The sequence below is a fragment of the Manis pentadactyla genome, chromosome X (genome assembly GCF_030020395.1).
Source record: "Manis pentadactyla isolate mManPen7 chromosome X, mManPen7.hap1, whole genome shotgun sequence".
Taxonomy (NCBI): Eukaryota; Metazoa; Chordata; class Mammalia; order Pholidota; family Manidae; genus Manis; species Manis pentadactyla.
In genome coordinates this window covers 131,138,248-131,151,584 of record NC_080038.1, presented here as the reverse complement: position 1 = coordinate 131,151,584, position 13,337 = coordinate 131,138,248, and the positions used below count along the sequence as shown (strand labels likewise).

Below are 13,337 nucleotides of genomic sequence, written 5' to 3'. Positions count from 1 at the left end.
TTCTGGGGGGTTCATTTTTTTTTAGTGTTATTTGGGTACAATGCATGCAGATTAAACTGCATGAATCTGAAGTGCAAACACTGTGTAAACAATTTGATGAGTTTTGACATAGGTATATACCCACAAAGCCATCACCACCGTCAAGGTAACAAACATTTGCATCACCTCCAAAAGATTCTTCATAGCCCTTTTGTAACTCATACCTCATCCCTCTCTTCCCCCCATCCCAAGGCAACCACCGATTTGCTTTAAGTCACTTTAGTTTGCATTTCTGGAATGTTATGTAAATGGAATCATACGTACGTACTCGTATTTTTTTCTTTTTTTATTATTGTGGCACATACAATAAGATGCACAAATCTTAGTATGTACTCTTTTTGTGTGGTTTCTTTCATTCAGCATTAGTCTGAGATTCATCCATGTTGTCATGCATATCAACAATTTGTTTTTTTTTAGCTGAGCAGTATTCCAGCATGTAAATATACCACTTACCTGTTGAGAGACATTAGAGTTGTTTCCAGTTTTTACCTTTTACAAGTAAAGGTGTCCGAAACATTCATGTACAACTTTGCATGGACAAATGTTTTCATTTCTTTTAGGAGCGGAAAAGCTGGGTCGTATGGTAGGTGTATATTTAACATTTTTTAAACCAGCCAAACTGTTTTCCAATGTGGTTGCCCTATTTTACATTCCAAGAGCAGTGTATGAGAATTACAGTGGCTCCAAATCTTTGCCAACTATATGGCAAGGATTTATGGAGAAGCGATAAACATTATGATGTGGCATGGTATGGTTTCCTTCATGTTTCTTGTGCTTGAGTTTTGTTGAGGTCCTTAGATCTGTGGGCTTCTAGTTTTTATTATATTTGGAAAAGTTTCAGCCATTATTTCTTCAAATAGTATTTGTGTCTCCCTCACTCCTTTTGGGACTCTAATTTACACCTTTATTAGGCCACTTGAAGTTGTTCCACAGTTCATTGTTGCTCTGCTCATTTTTTTCTCCTTTTTCTATTTCATTCTGGATGGTTTCTATTGCTACATCTTCAAGTTCACCAAATTTTTCTTCTGCAGGGTCTAACATGCTAATAACATCACCCATTATATTTTTATCTCAGACATTATATTCTTTATGTCTTGAAGATTTGACTCTGTTTTCTACCTTCTGTCTCTCCACAACATGCCCATGCTTCCCTCCACCTTGAACATATGAAGTGTACTTTTAAAAATGCCATTTCTATGTCTTTGTCTACCAATTGTATCATCTGCATCTGTTCCTATTTAAGGATTTTTCTTCTTCTCATTATGGGTCATATTTTCCTGTTTTGCATTCCTCGTAACATTTTACTGGATTTCAGACTTTGCAAATTTTACCTCATTGGGTGCTAGATATTTTTGTACTCCTTTAAATATTTTTGAGCCTTCCTCTGAGTTGCAGTAAAGATACTTGGGAACAGTATGATCCTTTCAAAACTTGTGCTTGCTTTGTTATGGTGGGACCAGAACAAACTTTAGAGTAAGGTTTATGGCTCTGCTACTAAGGCAATCTTCTGAGCACTCACACTGATGATATATCCCACAGTTTATAGGGGTATATTATAAAGTTTCTTCTCTCTGGATATTGGGAAACTGAACTATTTCCAATGCTGTGTGAGCTCTAGAAATCACCCCACCTACTCTTTTTGATTCATTCTTTCCCCAGCCATGGTTAGTTTCCTCACATGCACATGCTGATCAGAATTCAGTCAAAGATTTGAGCGGTACCTTTTACAAAACTCTGGAACACTCTCTGGGAAGCTCCTCTCTGGGACATTACCTTAAAAATTCTAGCCACCCTCACCTTCCCCTGAATTCTGAACTCTGCATCTCAATTTACATAGACTTTAAGGCTCTGCCTGGGTTCCCATCCTGAAAACTCTCTCTAGGCAGTACACTGGGGTAATTGCAGGGCTCACCCCATTTGTTTCTCTTTTTTTGAGGATAACTGTCCTGTACTTCCTGTTTTCCAATGTGCAACAACCATTATTTCATACATTTTGTCCACTGTTTTAGTTGTTTAAGGTGGAAGAGTAAATCTAATCCCTGTTACTCGTTCATGGAGAGAAGCAGAAGTCCAGCTTTCAGTTTTTAAATATTTGGGTTGGATTCATTTGGGGGATTTTTAATAACACCCAGATAGAAAGTAGATGGACTAAAAAATCATAAACTGATGGTATTCTTACAGATTACCTAACACTCCCCACCTCACTTGGAGGATTAATAGAACCAAGATCAGAGAGGGGTGTGGCTCTTCCCAAACTCAAACAGCAAGTTAGCCACAGAATTAGGCCTAGAAACCAGGTCTCCTACTCCTCGTTTTTAATCCAGCCACTTATTTTCTGCTGACTTTTTCTCCCAAACCATTTTATTTGGGTAGACATAGCTTTGAAATCCAGACCTTCTGTCCTGTCCATACCCACAGAGTGGGCAATATTAGCTCACACCCAAATGGTACTTACTTTCATTTGAACTTTGCTAACACAACCCTTAGGGTTGGCCAAAAGTGAATATTAGAGCAGCTCGTAACACTGAAAAACTTAAAATACCCCCATGGGTAGGCACTCCAACACAAAACCGTATATTTTTCCCTACTGACTTATTACAAACTCGCTAAGCAGGAAGGAGTGTGACTTAGAATTCAGATTGACTAATTTAGTCATCTCACCACCGATGGGAACCATGTATCCTACAAAAAGAAGCCATTTGTCTTCCCACAATCCTAGCAATTCACCTGGATTCAAAAAGTTTTTCTGGTCTGGGTTTCCAGGAACCCTTCTGTTTTGCCTCTTGACCCTTTCAGGAAGCAGGCTAAGAAATGCCCCTGAGTTGAAGTTAAACAGAAGAGATTTTACCTCTCAGCTCCAACACTTAACTTGTTGTATGACCTTGAATGAGTAAATTAACCTCTCTGTAAGGTCACGGATGCTACTATCAAATATTGATTCTAAAGCACATGTTTTGGGGGTTTTTTTCTCCACATTTTAGTATCTTTGAAATCAAGATGCATTTTGCTACCAGTGGTATGATAGTTAAACTTGCAGCTTTCCTTCTTCCTTTATGGTATATGATGTCTTGGATTCTAAAAATACTGTATTAGTCTCTAACTTTCAGAGTTTCATCAAGGATTAAATAGGATAAAGGAAGCATAGGGCTTGGCACATGGTAAACACTAAACGACTCTTGCACCACCATTTGTTACTAGAACTAACACCTGGCTGGCTCATGGCCTCTGACTCCCCTCACCTGGCAGTTGGTAAATCCATGACAAGTTGGTACAGTCTAACAAGGTGAAAAAGTCTGGGAAGACCAAGCTGGCATGCTGTGGCCAGTGTTGCAGCTTGCTATTCTCATCAGGCCCTAGAGCCCTTTCTAGGAACTTCTTGCCCTCCAGCCCTGCTCTATTAGTATCATGAGCCCAATCTTACCTCCACTGCTACAGAATTACAAAGGTCGGGAAATGGACTCCATGACTTCTTGTGCCATCACCCTGAACTCTCTCTGTTTCATCCCAGAGAACCTCTCCAGAATCTAACGAGGCTTGTCAGTTGAAGGGCTCTTGCAAGGCCATTAGAATCAGAGTCCGCAGGGCCTGAAGCCAAATCCACATTCCCCAGGCCCCACACATACCTCCAGTTGGGATGCTGATACTTGCATGCCTTTGAAATCCAAGGACACCGACTCTGCTCATGCCTGGAGGGGAAAAGAGGAAACAGACACCTGAGGATTAACAGCCCTCAAACATCTCCCTGTGAGGGAAGTGGATTGCGTTTTTTTCCCAGGGCTTGCTTGATTTCTTGCTGTCTCCTGCAGGCAGATCGGCCTCAGATGCAGAGGCCACATCCCACTCAGGCTCGTCCACATCTCCTTATCCCACTTAATGCCCAGGGTGCAGGCTTCATGAGCCTGCCTCTCTGAAGCACCCACCATGTACCTAGGGGTTTTTGTCTCTGTCCCCTGCTGGATTCCAACAGCGCAGGGAACTCTCAGACCCACAATGAAAAGAAGGGAAGGGCAGGATGGACTGAAGTGGCCTTTGTCTTGGGCCACTGCTTGCAACTTGACTGCCTCCCAAGTAATTCTAAAATACCGGGTCTGAATGAACTTCCACTTCGGAGTGCATGCCACCCAGGATTCTGCACCATGGCCAGGGTGAAGCTAGTAATTAATAACTGTGGGCGATTATCATGGAAACTGTCTCCAGAAAAAATGGCCAGGTTTATACCATTCAACCTTGGGAAGATAAAATCAGGCCTACCAGAAAAAAGACAAATGATCTACAGCAAATGTAGGACTTGAATTCCAAAGAGCATCCCTGGGCCTGATTACACACCTGCCTTGTCTCCCTCCCTGTCCAGAAGGCATGGGGTACAGTGGGAAGTGGGCACATCTCAGTACAGCCCATCAACCAACTCAGAGACTTATTCTCCTTCTAGACGCTCCCCAACACCTCCTTGCCCTTCTTCCTCTCCACTGTCAATGTTGTTTCTCTGTGGGTCTCTGCTCAGCCCCCTCTGTGTGACGGGTTGAGACCCTCTTCATCCCCTGCCACAGTCTCCTTCTGCCGTTTCTCCATTCAACACCTCACCCACACCACCTCAGCCCTGCTTCTAGGAAACCCTGGAGAAACAGAAATCATCACATAACCCTGCATAAAAACCATCAATGAACAATAATGGCATGGTATTTATCACTGTTATGGTTGGATGGTGGGAACCTGGATGTTTTTTTTATTATTCTCATCACACTTGATATGTGTGAAATTGTTCATAATAAAACAAATCCTCAACAGTCCTCCAGGGATGTCAGGATAAAGTCCTAAGTCCTCAGACTGGAATTCAAGACCCATCAGGATCAGCCTCTACCCCATTTTTCCCAGCTCACCTCCTGGCACTCACCTCACAGTGCTGCAGCCTCTCTTGGTACCCAGCTCTCTTCTGCAGCCTTATCTTAGCGATGCATCTTCTTCTTGCAGAACGTGCTGCAAAAAAATCTTCAGTCCTGCCTGGGAAATGCTTGCCCATCTCTTGGAAACCTGATGCAAATGACTCCTGGTCTGGGACAACTCCTCAAAACCCCACCCTCCCCTTGGAGGGGAGCACCTTATGCACTGGTGTCTGCCCAGGCGTGATACAAAGCAAACACCCGCTATATGTTTGGGAGAGACCAGAAAATCTTTGTTGTTAGAACAGGTGCAACATTTACTTCAACTTGGGCAAGCAGGGCAATCTCTATCGGCCCCTGCTTCTGTCTCTATAAAATGAAGATAATAGCAGTACTTATTTCACAAGGCTAGAGTAAGGATTAGGCCGTATTCTCCATGTAAACAGCTTAACACTGCACCTGGTCAGGGGTGGGGGTGGGCTGATTTACAGACAGACAGACTTCAATCAAATAATACAGTGGATAGTTAAGCGGCTTGTCTTAAATGAAATGCTCCCAAAAATTATGGGAAAGGAACTGCCGTTTAGCTCTTGCTGGGAGCTAGAGAAAATTGTAGAACACCGGTGACATCAAAGTCACAATTCCTCTCTGGGGCCCGGGGCGGGTCATACTTTAGGGGGTTGGGGGTGGCGGTGGGGGGCCTTCAAAGGTCGAGGCCCGGGCCCATGTTGCTGCTTCTGTTTGGAAGAACTGGGCAGCTCTGTGGTCTGGACCTGGCCTGAAATCCAGAGGCTAGGAAGGCACAGAGTTTGCGGGAAAATCAGCCCTGGTGACAACCCCCAGCGGGTGAGGTCTCAGCGAGCTTGGACCTCCTGGGGTGCGGACGCGGAGTGAGCAAATCAGAGTGGGGTCCGCTGCAGCGGCCCCCTCCCGCCAGCCCCGCTCCCCCAGGCGCCCGCGGCCTCCTGCGTCACCAGCGCGGGCGGGGGCTGAGGGGAGGGGGGTGCCGCAAGGTGAGGGCACCGCGCTGCCTTAAGACGCCGCGCGCTCCCGCCGCCGCTCAGAGCTCGCTGCACGGCGCGCCGGCCGGACGTGTGCGGGCACCGCCGCCCAGCTCCCGCCGCGTGCCGCGCCCGCCACCTGGGCTGAGCCCGCAGCGTCCGGCGCCTCGAGAAGCAACCCGGACCAGCGCGGCTAGTCCCGAGGTACGGGCACGCAGCTCCCGCGGGGCGACGCCTTCGGCAGCAACAGGTAAGCAGCCCGGCGCTGCTCCGGGCTCTCGACTGGACGCTGCGCTCGGGCCGCCCCGTCAGCCGCGGCCCGACGGCAGCCGCGCTGCGCGCGCAGAGCCCCTACTAGCATCCTCGTCAGCCCCAGGCCGCGCGTCCCCCTCGCACTTTCGCGCGCCTTCCCTCCCCGCCCAAGTCCCGCATTCTTTCCTCCTGTCTCTCCTCTGCTTCTCATCCGCTCTTATCCCAGTTTTTTCCAATTGTTGTGGCTCCATCACTCCATCTGTCTCTGTCATTCTCCCACTCTCCCTCTATCATTTTCTCTCTGTCTCTGGGTGGCTCGCGTTCTGTCTCTGTCTCATTCTCTTCCTCTCTCTGCCTCCCCGTCTCCCTCGCTCGGTCTCCCTCTGGCTCTCCGCGGCCCGCTGCCTGCCCTGGCGCCCTCCCAGAGCTCACGCAGCCCCGGCCCCGCCGCCCATCCCAGGGTCCGCAGTAGGCATCCTCCCTGCATCCGGCCGCGGCTGCGCTGCTGGGAAACGACGAGGTTTACCCGCCAGAGCCGCGGTGGCCAAAGCGGCAGCTGGTTTCTATGGCGAAATAAAGACGACAGGTAGAGATCAAAGACAGAAATACCCAGCTAGAGAAAAACCGAGGTGAGGGCTGATCGGAGACACAGAGGGACAGAGGTGCACACACACTGAAACATACAAAGAAAGTGTTTGGCGAGAGTCCCAGGGAGAGAGAGTCAGAGAAATCGGCAGAGAGGGAGAGGAGCCGACTTTCTGAAGGGGACGCGCTAGGCGAGAGAGCCTGGGAACGGTGAGCCAGAGACAATCAGGGGGAGAAGCGGTAGGTGTTCAGGGACGGCAGACAGCGACAAAGAGACAGAACCCGCAGAGGGAGACAGGAGAGGCGCCGAGATGAGAGGATCCGAGAAAGAGCGAGCGCAGCGAGACAGAAGGAGACGCGTCGAGAGAGAACCCGAGGGAGACAGGGAGACAAGGGTGGGAGAGACACGGAAACTGCCAGAGACACATTGGGCGAGCGACACTGGACAGCTGCCCTAGGGCCCACAGGGATTGTCAGAGAAATAGACTGGGAGACCTGGAGAGGCGAGACAGCCGAGGGGAAGACGGAGAAGCGCATGTTGTCGTGAGCGCCATAGACAGTGTCCCGCAGAGATGCGGCGAGACAGGCGCGCTTCAGATAGAGACGGGGAGGGAGAGGCAGGGACAGGACCGGGAGAAAGACCGAGAGCAGAGAACGCGCACACAGCTAGAGAAAGCGCACTAGCGAGAGATTGAGAGACAGAGGAAAGCACGGAGAGTGGGAGGGAGAGGCGTGAGTAACGGAAAGGGAAGAGAACGACAGACGGACGGAGACCCACAGACAGCGCGCACGTGGTAGCGCGAAGCTGAGAAATAGGCGACCGAGAGGGAAGAGAGACGTGGAAAACGGTGAGACTCATACACCCCAAGAGATACACAAAAAGTGCGCTAGCGAGAGACACTGGAGAGGAAGAGACAAATGACAAACGTCAGCAGGCCGGGCAGAGCGCGCGCGCGCATGCGCTAGTGAGAGAGCGCGCCGGAGAGAGCGCTACAGAGACCGCAACTCGGGGATCCAGAGGCAGGGTGACCCACACGCGGCGAGAGCGCGCGCGCCGGCTGGAGAGACAGATGCGCGGGACCCAGAGACCCGGAGAGCGAGAAGCAGGGAGCTCCAGGAGTTAGGGAGGGATTCGGAGGAACTCCCCGGACGCGCGCTGGGGCCGCGCGGGGCTTGGGGAGTGTGCCTGCAGCGCCACTGCCCCGCGCGGAGGCGGCCCCCCTCGGCCGGTGGCTAACCGCGCCCGTGTGTTTCTTTCCTCCCCATCACAGGCAGTGAGTGTGGTCTGTGCGCCCTGTCGACGTCCACCAGTGCCCACTCCGAGCCTGCACCTGGTCTTGCGCCTGCCCGATTTCGCTATGACGTCCACCTGCACCAACAACACGCGCGAAAGCAACAGCAGCCACACGTGCATGCCGCTCTCCAAAATGCCCATCAGTCTGGCTCACGGCATCATCCGCTCGAGCGTGCTGCTCATCTTCCTCACTGCCTCATTCGTCGGCAACGTAGTGCTGGCACTGGTGTTGCAGCGCAAGCCACAGCTGCTGCAGGTGACCAACCGCTTCATCTTTAACCTCCTCGTCACTGACCTGCTGCAGATTTCTCTTGTGGCCCCTTGGGTGGTGGCCACCTCTATGCCTCTCTTCTGGCCTCTCAACAGCCACTTCTGTACCGCCCTGGTTAGCCTCACTCACCTGTTCGCCTTTGCCAGTGTCAACACCATCGTTGTGGTGTCTGTGGATCGCTACCTGTCCATCATCCACCCTCTCTCCTACCCCTCCAAGATGACCCCACGCCGGGGTTACATGCTTCTCTATGGCACCTGGATTGTGGCCATCCTGCAGAGCACACCCCCACTCTATGGCTGGGGCCAGGCTGCCTTTGACGAGCGCAATGCTCTCTGCTCCATGATCTGGGGGGCCAGCCCCAGCTACACCATTCTCAGCGTGGTGTCCTTCATCATCATTCCACTGGTTGTCATGATTGCCTGCTACTCCGTGGTGTTCGGTGCAGCCCGGCGGCAGCATGCTCTGCTGTACAACATCAGGAGCCACAGCTTAGAGGTTCGAGCCAAGGACCGTGTGGAGAATGAGAACGAAGAGGGAGAGGAGAAGAAGGACGAGCTCCAGGGTGAGAGAGAGTTCCACAGCCAGGATGAAGGTGAGGTCAAAGCCAAGGAAGACAACATGGAGGCCAAAGAGGGCAGCATGGAAGCCAAGGATAGTGGCACAAAGGGCAAGGCAGGGAGAGTGGAGATCAGCAAGGGGAGCACAGAAGCCAAGGGCAGCAAGGTCAGAAAAAGCAGCACGGCGGCCAGCGAAGGCAGCATGAAGGCTAAGGAAGGGGGCACAGAAATTGAGAGCAGCATGAAGGCAGAGAAGGGCCACATGGAAGTCAACCAGTGCAACATTGACTTGGGTGATGAGGATATTGACTTTGGTGAGGATGACGTCAATTTCAGTGAGGATGACATTGAGGCAGTGAACATACCTGAGAGTCTCCCACCCAGTCGTCGAAACAGCAACAGCGACCCTCGTCTGCCCAGATGCTACCAGTGCAAAGCTGCTAAAGTGATCTTCATCATCATTTTCTCCTACGTGCTATCCCTGGGGCCCTACTGCTTTCTAGCGGTCCTGGCTGTGTGGGTGGATGTCCAAACCAAGGTACCACAGTGGGTGATCACCATAATAATCTGGCTTTTCTTCCTGCAGTGCTGCATCCACCCCTACATCTATGGCTACATGCACAAGACCATCAAGAAGGAAATCCAGGATATGCTGAAGAAGTTATTTTGCAAGGAAAAGCCCCCAAAAGAAGACAGCCACCCAGACCTGCCTGGAACCGAAGCTGGCACAGAGGGTGGAACTGAAGGCAAGATCGTCCCTTCTCATGATTCTGCCACTTCGCCTTGAAGTTAGTCCTAAGGCAAACCTTGGACTGTCCACAATGCAGTAAACAAGAGCAGCTTTCTTTTAAACAGACCACCCACAGTCCCATTAATGCTAACCCATACCATACCATTCCAGGCAAAGGTGTTGCACACATGCTTCTCATCACAGGCAGATAGGTACGTGGAAGAGGTAGGAACTGGAGCTTTCCTTTAAAAGTGTGTCCCTCAAAGCACAGACTCGAGGATTCTGACTGAAATTTCCACCTCCCCCGACCACCACCAAAATGTATTAGGCTCTAAATTTCTTAAAGCAACAAGGGCTGTCCATTTTGGACCTGTACGGGGTATTCTGTCTCCCTGAGCTACAACATGTCAGCTTTCCCTTTGAGAGAAAAGGAAGATGATGCCTGTGAACTTAAGGACTTTTAAGTACCCAGGTCAAGAGCTCAGGGGCAAAGGCCACAGCCTGTTTTCACCTGAAAGAAAAGCAATGGACCAAATCATTCATGGAGCCCAAAGAAGCAGAGCCTGACTGACTGATTAACACATGAGCCAAATTCTAAAGTGATGAGCCCCATAATCTGGTGCAAAGACTATTATGGAAACTAACACAAAAGGCATCGTGCAGTTAAATACAGATTTTAAGTACAGGGATCCAGAAAAGTGGAAGAGGATAATAGGGCATGTTTGAAATGGGAAGCTAGTCCAAGGGAGACAATAGAAAAAATAATACATCTGTGGAGCTAAACAGTTAACGTTTTTCCATAAAACCCTGGGTTGGTGAGTGGGTTGGGACCAAGGTCATTCCATGTAAATGGAAAATTGTCAATTGACAGGAAACTGTTTTTTCGTCTCCTATCTAAATAATAGTGGGACAGAAACCATGCCACTATTTTACAATTTTCCCTTTGTGATTGAATTGGGGTACAAGAATCCTTCAAATCTCCTCTGCCAGTCACTTGAGTATGTGAGTGTGTGTGTGTGTGTGCGTGTTCCAAATAGAGCTTTTTAGTCAAACAGTATTTCCAGAAAAAAAGAATTCAACCGCAAGTGGCCAAAGTCCTATGACAACTCAGACTGCCAATCAAGAGTGATGAGCCCATTAGAAATCTCTTTTGCACCCATGAGATCATAAACAAGAAATGTGATCTCCACAGGAGGAACAAGTGAGGCAGGATAAACATTTTCCTTCCATGTGTCGTTTTCACCTGTGGCTCTCTCTAAAGCCTTTAAGCTCTCTACAGATGTGGGAGAGAAATATGAGAGTCAGAAATAACAGACAGGATGGTTTCTCTATATCTGGCAAGCATCTGACCTATTCCAAACAATTCTAAAATCAAAGCCTTCAGGTCAGACATATCCTAATTACTGTTACTGAAATATATCACTTTGGGAAAACTTTACAATACCTAAATTATTCCAAGAGTCAATACAGAGAAAGTGTTTTCAAATTCCAAACCCTGAAATCATTTTGGGTAGGGATATACCTGTGTGTTTCTGAGGGCACAGTCATATCCACACGGCCAAGTAATATGGAACCAAGAAATGGTCAAGACAATGTTTTTGATACTCCTGAAAATCACATTAAAGCAGCACTAGGGCCAGTCAACTGTTCATGCAGAAATCCAATGTATATGGGTGGAGGGACTATTTGTTTGAAAAATGGTTAATCAGGTGGTTGTCTATAAGCATGGCCATATTCAAAGTTTAGCCTCATTCTTGTATGATTACCATGTCTATATTAGAACTCAAATTTCATTCATATAAATGCTCAGCTCAATGATATTTTCTTTATCTCTTCCTCCTCACAGATTGTAACATGAAAACAGGGGGAGAGGAAAACAGCAGTGTATTTGGGCTATGAATAAGTCTGCATGGGAATGCAGGATGGCCGTGTTCAGAATTTCAGAAGGGAGTGGGGATAGACCCAAACAATACTGAGCTGACCTGTCAACTCAAAACGCACATGAAAATCTTATTGATTGCAACCCCATTACTTTGAAACTTATGATAATTCAGACAAGACATGGGGGCTGAAGCTTATTTGCAACATCATTTATTTTTCTACCAAAATGTGTAAAGTGAATTAACAGTCTTAAATTTATTACACAAATGTATTGCCAAACTCTTGTATTGACCTGTCCTCAAAGGCTGCCTAGGTGAAGAAATGGCCTATCTATTTTCTTGGGGTGGGGAGGGTATTACCTTGAAGATCTGTCATGGTGGAAGGAGGTCAAAGTAGCTGTAGCCTACCTACCCTTTGGGTAGAAATGCTTACCTGGCTAGGAAACAGGATTTCAAACATTAAGTATCTCCAAGTATTTTGTTGAAAATGAACTCTTTGTTTTATTTTTAAAGCTCAACCCCTTCAAAGTGTATCAGAGAAAATTGTTTGCCAAAATCCCAAATCAAAATGGAAGCGGAACCTGTATGAGTGTGGTAAGTTTATTTAACAACCCACAGACATTCTCCAGTACACCAAGACTCACCAATTCCCTCTTTAAAGTTCTTCTTTTTCCTATTTTAGTAATGACTCAAATCAGATTTTTCAAAGGTGAAAACCTTTTGAAAATAAGAGACTGGAAAAGAGGACCTTTGAATTAAGAGCATTCTGCTTTGCTGACATTTTCTTAATGAACCGTAGGGCCTCTAGTGAGCTTGGAGATAGCAACTGCTTCAAATTTCATGCTATTTTGAATAAAACACTACCAATTTAATGAGGTTTTTACTGCACAAACTGTTTTGTCATTTGAAAATCTAAAAGCACACAAAAAGTCATTAGCCTCCCAGGTCCTCATTGCAATAGCTATCCCTAAATGTTTTTAAAGTGTGTACTCTTTTGCCAAGGCTACTTCATATGTGCAGTAAAAATCCCATTAGAGTACAGGGGCCAGACAACCCAGACTTTGAAATGATGTGATTTCCAATTTAATGCTTTCCTTATTTAAAATAATAGAGTATCTAGTTTGCCAAGGAGTGGCAGGTGCTTTGACTAACACACCAATTTCAACAAGCTTGGGAAGGCAGTAATAAGGAGCAAGCCCGAGGCTTCCATGACTTCTATGATGCCAGGGTGCATCATCTCTAAGGCACCATGCACGCCAGCTGCTGGGAAGTCCTCTGCACTTCTGGGTGGCTCCCTACCTCTTGCCCTCATGCCCACTGCCTTCCCCTGCCTCACTCCCCCTCCCCCTGCTGGGCTGACCCTTGCGCTTGAAGCTCTGTGTGCTCGCTCACCCCCACTCATCCCCTCCAAACCCAGAGCTGACAGTCACAGGGACCCAGGGGCCCATGGAAGCAGGGAAGGAGAGGAGTGAAGAATGGGAGTGACCAGCAATGAAAGGCATTTTTCTGTCTCCTCCCCAACTCCAATCCAATTTAGAGATGATGGGATACCTACTTCGAATTCAACAGGTAAGGAAAAGTGCCATTTTTAATTTAGGAGGAGGTAGGCACCTCATTTCTTACCAAAGCACCCAATACCACACATCTTTAGGGCACATTCAATCCTTTAGATACCATCCAATTACTTCAGAAAAAAAAATCACTAAAAAAATCTTCTACCTATAAAATTATAAGGTGCCTGACATTGCCTTATTTTATACGTAATTAGCCAATTAAGCTAGGTAAAGTTATTTCAAATGATTTTTTCATACTACCTGAAGAATAATTTACAAGGCTAAACTAGGCTTT

At 47.8% G+C, this 13,337-nt stretch overlaps 1 protein-coding gene across 1 annotated transcript; it reads left to right on the top strand.

Moving 5' to 3' along the window:
• Nucleotides 1-7,903: 7,903 nt before the first annotated feature.
• GPR101 (G protein-coupled receptor 101) lies at nt 7,904-10,832 on the top strand. Its single transcript, XM_057495762.1, has one exon. It carries the CDS (start codon nt 8,113-8,115, stop codon nt 9,664-9,666), a length of 1,554 nt encoding a protein of 517 aa, XP_057351745.1. The 5' UTR covers nt 7,904-8,112; the 3' UTR covers nt 9,667-10,832.
• The last annotated feature ends 2,505 nt before the right edge of the window (nt 10,833-13,337 follow it).